The 11,899-nt window shown below is 41.9% G+C and overlaps 1 protein-coding gene across 2 annotated transcripts; it reads left to right on the top strand.

The window, feature by feature from the left end:
* Positions 1-2,440: 2,440 nt before the first annotated feature.
* tunar (TCL1 upstream neural differentiation-associated RNA) lies at positions 2,441-9,939 on the top strand. 2 transcript variants are annotated; one of them, XM_076300009.1, is made up of 2 exons: positions 2,441-2,746; positions 9,751-9,939. In XM_076300009.1, the coding sequence occupies exons 1-2, from the start codon at positions 2,675-2,677 to the stop codon at positions 9,937-9,939; spliced, it is 261 nt and encodes an 86-aa protein (XP_076156124.1). In that variant the 5' UTR covers positions 2,441-2,674. The 2 variants fall into 2 exon arrangements, with proteins under 2 accessions (XP_076156124.1, XP_076156125.1); XM_076300010.1 differs by having other exon boundaries at positions 9,754-9,939.
* Positions 9,940-11,899: the final 1,960 nt, after the last annotated feature.

Consider the following 11,899-nt stretch of genomic DNA (forward strand, 5'->3'; position numbering starts at 1 on the left):
CGTTTTGAAGAAAAAAAATCATAAGAGGATGTTTCAGTATATGACCAAATGACCTGAAACATGATTAGGTTTCACTGGACAGTGAATTCAGCATTTAAGCAACATGGTGATTCAGGTTGACTTTCCTTTGCTGTGTGTTGCAAGCTTGCAGTTTCAAAGCAGGGCAACCCAGTCACCCACTCACAGGGGTGATTTGTCATTGGGACTTGTAAAACATGCTATATGTCTCGTCACTCCGTGTTTTTAAAGGTTTCTCCTCCGTGCAGAGTAATGGAACATCTGCAAAGCATGCAGGAACAGGTGGCCCTTTTACGAACACCGCTCCAATTTTATGTCCCCTCCACTGCTATGCAAATGACAAAAGGGAGCAGATGAAATTGTGAGCCCTCGGTATGTGGCATCTTAAGCCACATATGCCAGTTTCATCATAACAAGCTCCATTCCAAATTATTTCACTCTACTTCACAAAAACAGCCTTCCCAACTAAACACAATTTCTTAAATCGATTGCAGTGTGTTTTGATGAGGATACTAAACATATAACAATTATGCATCAAGGATGAAGGGGAATGTAAGGGCAGTGTGTCATCTGTTATCATCATTATTAATATAAACATCATCATCATCATAGTTATTATCATCAATTATCATCATTGTCATTAGTAGTGACAGCAGCAACATCAGTCATGAAGCACTGGTCTGACAGTGAACCACTTCCTTACTTAGTTGTTGGTAACGAATGGAGAAGCATGCTTAATCTTTTTCACTGACAAAAATGGGTTTTTAGAAGCATGTCATAAACGATCAGAGCAGCACGCCGACACAGAAACATACAGGCACCATTGAGCTCACACAGCTGTTTCCTGTCTGCTTTGAGGAGATAAAATATCTCTACCATTTGTCTCCCTTGATCATAACTCCCTGAAACGTATCCCCAACGTCCGAAAAGCAAAAGCTTTAATGAGCCGTGCTTTACTCTCCCCTGTGCTACCCCTCAGATAGAGATGTGTTTCACTGAGGGGAACTTTTAACACGATTGAATAAATGAGGAGATGGATTAGCAGAGGCCAATCTGGATGTCCCGTTCAGTCCTGTGTGTGCTGATGCCACTGTCCAGGCTGATTCATGTTGGAGCTGCATGCTTTGCCACGCCATGACGGGAGCCCCTCCGGTCTGTTCTGGCAAACTGAGCTCATCGTGTCTTTTCGAGTTTTTTTTCCCCCTGGGCAAACATGAGGGAGTGAGAAAGTAAGTCAGGGAGCGACTAACACTGGGGTGGGGAGGGGTGGGGGTTCCCTGGTGTTGGAGCGGACTGGACCGTCAGGCCCGGATGGGTTCAGTGCTGCATGCGTGGCCGCTGTTGTGTCTCCTGGTGGACAAACTCGGTCGGCCCAAACGGGCCAGGCTGTGCCTCGCTGGCCACGGGGGGATGTGCGCGGAGACCTGTCAGTCCACGCGTCCCCTGTGGTGCCACACACACACACACACACACACACACACACACACACACACACACACTCACATATACCAGCATGTACACTGCAAATCCCACTAACAGGGCACAGAGCACTAAGGGCTCACTGAAGGGACAAATATAGAAAATTTAGAAAAAAAGTCATACATATGAAATTTGTGTATTTATATCGAGCCGCGGTCTGAGAAGTCCCTCCTCCTCCTCCTCCTCCTCCTCCCCATCATCACGGCTCCTGTCACAAGCACTGCTTGTCGTCAGGCATCTCTCGGGTGGCTCTCCTGAGCCGGTTGCTAGGCAACGGAGCGCTGCATTAATATGCGAGGCGGAGGGAGCAGGGGAAGCCTCTTGCCTCTGGAGCGTGGCAGCGGCATCAGCGGTTGGCGGAGCCTGTGGTGGGGTTGGCGTCAGCGTGGAGCGCAACACCCACTCCCCCCCCCCCCCCCCCCACTCTCCCACCCTTCCCCTCAGCACCCCGCCGAGGCAGCCAACTCATTCCTCACTCTGCCGCCGAAGCAGCTGAGAGGGTCTCGGTCGCACTTCAGTGGAAGAACGATCCTCTTACTTTATCGCTCTCTCTCTCTCTCTTTATCTAGAACTTTTGCTCTGTCTTTTTTGGCGAATTCACTCTCTTGTGGACATTTAAGTTGGGAGACACCAAATATAAAGCTCTGAACTCTTTGAAAGTACTGGGCAAGAGTGGTGACAGCGTCAACTAAATTGGGGACATTGTTTCATTGTACAGGACTTAGTGTCCTAGTGTAGGTAGTTGACTTTCACTGTGTGAATGGAAGATGTTTGAGCTACTTAATGGGACTGTAGCAAATTAAAAAAGGAAGAGAGTATTGAGCACATGATTCATACTCTCTCCACTCCTTTTCTCTCCTCTCCTGTCATTTCATCTGTCTATCGCTGGCTCTCACTTCATCTCGGAGAGAAAGAAGTGATGGAGCGCAGTTCTTCCCTCCTCTCCTCCTGAACGCAGAAGAAGAGGACTTGATGACGGATTGAAAACTCGGGCGCCAGTGAGATGAAACTCAGCACGGGGAAATACGTCCGCCCGAGAGAGAGACAAACTGCGCGTACGCCCGAAACGGACACCCTGACCAGAGGAGAAGAGCGAGTGGACACAGACCTCTCTGAAATCCAGGATCCCTCCCAGCCGAAGAATGATCGGAGCCGACTTTCCCCTTAGTGTCCAGGGATGTCTGTGCACTCCGGAAAGGCACTGCTGTCCAGCATGTCCAGTGCTATGTTCCTCCTGATGCTGTCCAAGGTAAGATGATTGTCTTTTTGCTGGGACCCCTCTGTTGGAGGTGCTGTGTGTGTGTGTGTGTGTGTGTGTGTGTGTGTGTGTGTGTGTGTGTGTGTGTGAGATCAAACTCAAACTGAACCAACACACGCCTGAGTTAATAATTTAGTTTTTAGTTAATAATTTGGACTGGAGGGAGATTCTATGCTGTATGTTTATTATTATGGTGGCTTTGTTAATTGGCTGGAACAGTCTCAAATTCTGATGTGACATGTGACTATTAGTTTTAATAAGAGAAACTTGGAGGCATCTTCATCCCCTCAGGTCAATATTCACATTTAGTTGGGTGGGTAGTTCTTAGATGGGTAGTTCTTTTGGCTATGGAATTATTCTCTTAATGGAACTATTTTATCATGTATTTTGGCTAAGCTTTAGCCTTAGATGTTAGTGATTCTTAGACTTCCCTGGTGTGATATTGTGCATTTTGATGTTTCTATTTATTTGTTCACATGCTTTGATTCCATGACTGTGCTGTTTTTGAATTGCTAACTCAAAATGACATCTTTGATGACAAAATAACTATTCTGTCCACAATATTTAAAGTTAATAACTTTTATTACAAATATGGACAAAACAAATATTATGAAATAGAATTGTGAGAAGTTCTAAAAGGCACACATGTATGTCATCTTAAAAAATCATATATATATAAACAAGCTGTGAAATGCAGTCAAATGTTTAAAAAAACAAATTCTGAGTAATGTGCACAATTACACATTATATGTATGTTTGTGGTACATACATTTTCCTCTACGCATCTGTGAGCATACATTCTTGTTGATGTGTTTAAACGTGTGTGAGTGTGTGTGTGTGTGTGTCTGTGTGTGTTGTAGCAGAACGCTACATCCTCTGTGTGTGTGTATGTGTGTGTGTATATGTGTATGTTCGTGTTTGTATTTGTGTGTGTATGTGTATGTTTGTGTGTGTGTGTGTGTGTGTGTGTGTGTGTGTGTGTGTGTGTGTGTGTGTGTTTGTGTGTGTGTGTGTGTAAATGTTTGCACATAATGCGTACATTGGGTTGTGTTTGCTTTTAATTCCAGTTTAAAACAATGCCTGGAGCAAAAGTTGCTGTCAGAACAGGTCAGCATCTTGAAACAATTAATGATAAGCCCCGAATTATTCAAGTAGCAGGCGGGTTTTACACTTGACTGGGTTGGGACGAGGTTCATTTCGATGAGGTGCAGCAGGAGCAGGCCAAGCGTTCCATTTTCCAGGTATGACATTTGATTCTGTCCCATTGTCCTGCCTCTTCACCCGTCGGTCCACTGAGGCTCAGTGAAGCATTGCGGGTCTTGATTTGAAGAACTTTCCCAAAGATGACTAAAAGATAACAGCTGAAGTCTGGCAGTACCTGGTATCATTCCACGCTTGCACGCACCACACCGACACATTTTAGAAGGAACATCTGTGAGACTGTATGAGATGCAGATGAGGAGGCAGAAGGGTTTTGTATTACAGGTGATGTTGCTGCAAGAGGGACTGTGTAATCATGGCACATGTTATAATCTTACATCACTGTTATCTGTTTCCCCTGATTCATTAGAAAATGAATAACAAAGATGGCCATTTCAAATGATGTACTTGATTTTAAGTGTCTGTTCTGAAATATATTCTCAATTCTCATAGCAGGGGACTTAGGCAAAAACAGTTATTTAAATAAATGAATCCTGCAGTCAGTCGTCCTGAATGAAGCATGTTATTGCCTAAACAAATTAACCAAGTGTTACATTTCATTATAAAACAGTAAAGGACAGCAGGCTCTGTGCTCTTAAAGGTTGTCTGGTTTTGCTGAGGAAAACTAAAATTGTTCAGGTGGTGTACTTTCACTTTTTTAATAGAAAGCTCTAAGAGTTCCCCAAGAAAACATGGCAAACAGCACAATTACTACAAAATTAAGCCTCATTTGCAAACTACGTTCATTTCAAACAGTCATACATTCTGAACACATTCTCCACTTTCTCCACATTCTGAACAGTGTACTTAGAACATTGGCACTTAACAACATTTACATGTGAAGTTTATTGCTTAATTAAAGTGCATTGACGTACACATACATGTTAGTGAACAACTCATAGGACTCTGTATGGTGATTTCTATTTCCCTGTGTTACCATAAGCTTAAATGTATAATGAAAACATTTACTGGCATTAACATATAAATACGCTGTGTCTGGTCAGTTGCAGTTTGATCTAACCTCTAACTATCTATCTGAATGAGTAATGCATTTTAATATCACTTTGTGTTTTGAATTTCCTACTGTATGTGCAATCAGTCTCAAGCACAGTGGAACAAGTCCACTTCACTGAGGCTACGTTTATACGGTGACGATGAAAAGAGAAGACGCAGAAGTGGCGTCTCGTCTTCATTTTTTTATTCGCGTTTAGACGAGCATTCTCAGGGGGAAATCTTTGTTTATATGAAGACGCAAGAGTATGTGATATTCGATTGGATATGCATTCCAGACCGCTGGGTGGTGGTGTGATAGAACCCCGGTACGTCACGCGCAGACATTCTAATTTCACAGTTTAGCCAGAGAGGTAATCAAGGATCTTTGGTTTAGCCGTTTAGACGGAGAGGCAACCCGGGTCGTCTTTAAAACTCTACACTCTGGAAGGAGTCTTCAGATTTTTGCGTCTTCAAGCCCCGTTGGCGGGGTCGCCGTGTAAACAAAAGGCACTTATGATAAAATATTTTGTTGTCTTCCTTCGCAATCGTTCTCGTATAAACGGCCCCTGAGTGAACAAAGTCTCTTAGCATTAACAGTAGATTTTCATTTAGCATCTCTGTTGAGTTTTTTTTCAGGGATTTCACTTGGTTTTGGACAACTTTCAGCTGTAGCTCATCCTAAAATTTTGGCCTCTTACTGTAACATAGTGAAATACAGGATAAGCTAATTGCACAATAACTTTTAATTGCTCAAATTCATATTCCATGTTAGCCAGAGAGTCAGAAGAGGGCGGAACCAAATTAATTTACGTTTTTGGTGAAAGGGTTATTTTGAGACTTCCCAAAACTTCCATTCAAATGTGTTTAATAGGGCTACAACAATGAATCAATTAGTTGTCAACAGGGATGGAGTGGAGGCTAAACCCAGTTTATCCACCTCTGAAATTTCAGAAACAGAGTTTATCCACCAATTGCAATTTTTAAAGGTAAACTATGCAGTATTGGCAATTTCCTTACTGTTTTCTCGGTTTTTGCTTCTTTTTCGCTGGCTCTGTCTTGACGAATGTCTGAGAAACTCCTTCCTCCTTCGCTACCTTTTTCTAGCCGGTGCCTGGCGTGTATGTGTATTTCAATGCAGTAAAGCAATTCGTTACACTCGGTATACTTCCTGACACTGAGGCCGTCGGGCCGCCGGCCCAGAGTTGCAAGGGTGATTTTTCCGCTCACAGGCGCTAGGGGGAAGCGACACGGCCACCATTCAACCCGAAAAAAGTCATATAACCATTCCAATGACTCTGAAGGTAAATGAAGCTAAAAAACTTGCATATTAAGCTAAAAAACCTGCATAGTGTGCCTTTAACATTCAAACATCACACTGTATTATCCACATTCACAATATGTACACTCTAGGAAACATTTAATATCACTGGTATTGTTATAAACATTGGACAATAACCTCCACCATCATCAAACATGTTCTGAATGCCTTTTAAAATCCAATACCGCATGGCGCAGTCCACCTCCATGATCACAGAATTCAATTTAGTTTACCCACCTCTTATTTTACCATCCCTGGTTGTTAACTTTTAAATCAATTGACAACTATTTTGGTAGCTTGTCAGTTTGAGCTATTTTTAAGGAAAACAATTCTAATTTCTCTAATCGCAGTTCCTTAAACTTGAATATTTTCAGCTTTACTTGCTACTCTATGACAGCAAGTTAAATATATTTGGTGTTTGGACAAAACAAAACATTCAAAGACAATCTTGGGCTTTTGGAAACATAACACTGATCAACATGTTTTTCAACAATCAATGAATGGAGAAAATAATCATATTGCACCTTTAAGCCTTTGCTCATTGTATTTGGTGGGCAAAATGTTGTGTATGCTGTGTTTTTAGCCATATGTAGACTAACAGTTACTACAGAAGTGTGTTGTTAGGCCACACCATTGGTGTACCATGCAGGGAAAGAGTAGACTTCAGATGGCATGAAAATGTCAACCTGCCCCACCTGGAGAGCCCCTCTAGCTGTTTAAACTATATGGTTCCACGTACTCGGCCACTAAAGGGGCCTTTGGGCAAAGTCCAGATCTTTTGTTTGAGATGAACAGCTGCTCTCTCCCCCTCTCTCTGGTGACACTGTCTTCCTATGTGTGGTTGATTTTTTTGGCTAGTCCTGTATAGCACTCCTGCCACCATGGTGTGTATCAGCACAGAGCAGCCGTCTTTATGCATGAGAGCACATCCAGTGGCCCTGCATAAAGAGCGGCATTCGGCTTCAGCTCCATCCCATCCCGGGTGGCGTGGGGAGAGACTATTGTTGTGGTGCGGATCACAGACAAGCAGTCCAGTGCACCCACAGACACACACACACACACACACACACACACACACAATTGTGCTCATTTGTGCTTTCCAAAGAAGAATCTGATGGGAGCGCAGAAAAAATATGTGATGACTTTGTTTTCAGCAGTAATACATGTGATGACTGTGTCTCCATCCGAACTGCACTGGTATGTGGTTCTATATGTGGTTCTCCTGGCAGAGCTAGACATTTTATTCAAGCAGAACACAATTACATTGCCCACCTCTGGGATTCATATCCAATTGATAAATGCTATCACACATCTTACAATGGCAGTGTAGAAAAACCTGACTATTCTTTCAAGGCTTCTACTAGGTTTCTTTGTAACTCACTTAGAGCTAAGAATCTTGGTCTCAAGGGCCTCTGGGATCGGAAGAACCTTTGGGAGGGCATTGACAAAGCCCCACCAGACCTAGAAGGTCACAGATACTTTTTCAATTACACCAGGGGAGGATTTGCAAATTAGCCTTAATAATCTGGATGTCACAGATGTTAATTATGGCAAACAATTGGTTGCAAATGGATTCATCCTCATCCAAAGAGGAGGATTTTTTTTGTCCAGTCATTTAGATGGATGGGTCCTCAGATGCTAACTGAATGTTAAACATAGGCTTACACGCAGCAGGGCACAGCTATGAGTTGCATACACGTATAATATTTGTGCTTCGCTCTAAACCTGCCATCGTGTTACGATCCCTGGTGGTGTCGAAATATTGAATACATTTTCCATTAGTGTGCTGAGGTTATCAATTATTTATTGTATAAAATATAACCCTGGCTTTATGATTACTGTACAACCCACACTTTTTCTCTTACCACAAGTGTACACAGCAAAACCACTCACTTCTTATAAGTGGGCCAATCCTTCTGGCTGTGTCCAGAATGCTAACCTGCTTGGTGTGGCTTCCCAATACTTGTTGGCCACAGACTCCTGCTGCCATGGTGATTTGCAGGGGCATATTGTATCGGGCAAACCTCTTATCCCGAGAACCGCCAGAGAACTGTCCTCACGTCTGCCCGGTACTTCTGGAGAGCTGGCTCTTTCGGTGTGGTCGGGGGCTACTTGTATGCTTGGTTAACCATCCAGTGCAAATGGAATCAGACTCACTCTGATGTGTTGAGGTAAAACTGAGCTCAATGTAGGACAGTAATGTTGTGACTGCTGTCTTGGGAGAGGAAAACAAAGTAGACTCCTGGTTCTTAAGATAATCAGATTTTGAGTTTAAGTTGTCTTATCTGAGCACATCAAAGTTGCATGATTAGTTGGCAGTTGACACTGTACTGCAATATTAATTTTCTGTCTTTTAAAATTGAGAGCTATTAGAGAAGTTATTGTTTATACTGGGAAACAGTTAAACTTGGACCTGAAAAAAAGAAGTCCAGATCTTTTGGGAGTTACTTAATTATTTACTTAATATTAATTAATTCATTCATAATAAATCAATGGGATTTAAGAACAATCTCCAAGTGTTTGACATCTTACAGCTTTGGCAAAAAATCAGATGATCATATTTTATTTAGTTGTAGAAAAACATATTTGATGAAAAATCTTTTCCACACTCTTAAATAAAACATTACCCTGTAAAAGCTGTAGGAAATCTAATGCAACATGCAAAGAACATCTATGTAGGAAAAACCCATGCCTGCAGAGCTGAATAATCAAATATTATTACTCTAGACAGTGGATTATATTTACATTTACATAGTTTACTTTGCAGTTGCACACAGGAAACAATGAGAGAATTCTATGGCTAATGAATGCCTGAATGGCACATCCAGCAAGTGGAAAGCTGGTCAGGATTCCTGTATAAGTTACAGGAAGGTGTAATGTTTGGATCACATGTGCCATGTTAATGATGGCAGTGTGAAGGGAGGCCTTCCTGGAATTCCCATGCCGTCTGTTGGTGTTTCGCTGCCCATGCTGACGCTCCAGCAAACATGGTGATGCACATATGCCTGACGCCCCTCGCAGGCCTAGTGAGATGTCACATGCCTCTAGTGTGGACCATTGGCTGCATTATTTAACTGCTTTCACACTCTCCCCAGGCCACCCTGGGAAAACTGGCCACTCCTGAGCCCAGAGCCATAGTCTGTTTTACTCAACGATCTCTGACAGTGTACAGTATGTGAGCATTACTGTATACTTTCCTGCCTGTTATCCACCGTGGTTGGGAATTGAGTGCAGATTGTAATAGAGACATATGTAGACTTTTGTTGGTGGTATTTTATGCTGTTGTCATTCAAGGGGATTTGTGAGTACAAAGCACATCAAAGGGTTTGTGCAGCTGCGCGGCCTTATCCTTCATTGTGGATGTCTCTATATGTTATTTTTTCACAGTCCTAATCTCTGTCTCTCTGTCGATTCATTCTTCTGTTTTTTTGTTTGTTTGTTTATTTCTTTATTTATTTATTGTTTGTGTCTTTGTTGTTTTCAGCAGATTGGTCTGAGAGGAAAGCTGCAGACTTTTTCTGGGAAAATGGTAAACACTGTCATCAGTGATGAAGAAAAGGGCATCCAAGACAAGGAGGGCAAGGAGGAGTCCATTCTGGCCATGCTGGGCATCATCGGGACCATCCTGAACCTCGTGGTCATCATTTTTGTCTACATCTACACCACACTGTAGTCCCGCCCCCAGAGACCCTTTGCTCCCGGAAAGGCAAAGAGCCCCCGATTTCCCACCATGTCTAATCGTTCCGACTCCAGACTGGTGGTTCAGGACGTTGACTCACCTGACTGCCACATAGATCTCAGACAATGCCATTACGGCCAGAGTAACCCGCCGCTGCATCAAAGAGGCCCAAGAGGATCCCGAGTGTTTCCCGTTAATGGGTTACGAGTGGCGTCACTGAACGACCATTTCCTCCACTGTAAATATGCATGAAGGTACTTTATTGCTGTGATGATGTCCTCATCACAAACATGGACATTTTCCAAGGAGCCTGTAAAACTTCATAGACTTGAAGTGAGCGGAATGAGCTTTCTAGCATTTTTTGATGCACTGTATGGTATGCCACTGATGCTGTAGGGTCAACACACTAATACAATCTACAAATGGCAACACTGTGCAGTAGGTTGCTCACCTTGTCAAGGACATATTGAGTACAGTTGTAAATGCTTTATTTATACAATACAGTTTGCATGCCTAATCATGCATCCACACCTTGTTTTTTTTTACAATGACAGAGAATTTACCACAAGGCATTGCTCTCAAAGAAGTTCTTTCTAGGAGTTGATTTTGTCATGGTCTCATAATTTGAAAGCAGCTGGCTGCAAAAGAACTCTACAGGAATCACTGATTTGTTGTCTTGATGATCAACATAACTTCTGTGTAATGATCAGGTCAGTATCTGAGCTAGTGTTCAAGTGTGATGTAAGGATGCCTAACAAAGGCTGTCTAAGTCTGGTATTTTTCTCTTAACTGCATCACTGTGTTTCATTTTATTAGGTTTGAAGTAGGCTTACTGTTTCTAGCTAGTTTTTAAGGTATGATGAAATAGATGCATTTGTGTTCTACACAGTTGTGCCAAGCTATCCCAGTATTTTTATGCTTATATTGCCTTATGAAATAAAAAGGAATTTGAATATTATAACCATGGAATAGTTGTATGTAACCTTGGAGGAAGTGTATTTTCTAAATTTTAGATATCTCTTTAATCATGGGTGCAGTTTGCAAGATGTATTTTATTAAGTTTTCAACATATGGATACATGTAAAATGAATTTTACAGTTAGTGCTGTTATTATTGATCTTGTTTGTTTCAGAGGTATTTCATTTTTGTTGCAAATATGTACGTAAAGTTTAAAAATGTTTCTTCCATTGTTTCTTCCATATGTAAACACATTTTGCTGAAGTTACATTCAGGCATTGTAGATTCACTGCAGTCATTGATTCAAGTTGTTGATCCACACATTATGTCGAAATTCTGTCTATTCTTAATCTGACGTTCCAGACATCCTTTAACTTCACAGTGTGCAGCCCCGGCATAACAGAACCTAGCTACAATCAAGAGAATGTGCAGATTTGTTGAAAATGGAGAAATAAACATATCTAGGGTGCACCTTTAATTGGTCACGTTAGACATTGACTATAGCATTGACTGGTGGGAAGGAACGTTACCTTTTTGACACGTGTACACATCACACGTACAGCAGAGCCACCCACACTCTGTGACCATTTGATGCTCTAGCTCTTTTGAGAGCGAGAAAATATGTGTCCTTAATTTCAACTAACACTTTTTAGTATAAATTGCATAAACACTGTGGAACCTACCAGCATTTAACAACATTTTTAGCAGCCATACTGTTTTGTTTACTGAAAAGTACCTTTTTTGAGCAGGGTTGTGGTGAGGAAGGACTATAATTGGCTATTTTACATTTCTACATGAATAAATGAGTAATGTCAAATGTCTGCTTAGGGCATTCCTGCCTCTGTCTGCTCATGTTGCACACTGGCTAAATCTTTTGAGAATCGACTACCCCTGAGTATTCATTTTATCCATTTCATTGTACAGACCATTTGTTTTAATGCTTTATTTTGTTATTGCATTGTAGATCATCCCTGTAATTTGGAGACTTTTATTGGCC

The sequence above is a fragment of the Alosa pseudoharengus genome, unplaced genomic scaffold (assembly GCF_046254945.1).
Source record: "Alosa pseudoharengus isolate Yale_2024_CS ecotype anadromous, Long Island Sound unplaced genomic scaffold, YU_APseudo_1.1 YU_APseudo_1.1_scf_22, whole genome shotgun sequence".
Lineage (NCBI taxonomy): Eukaryota > Metazoa > Chordata > Actinopteri > Clupeiformes > Clupeidae > Alosa > Alosa pseudoharengus.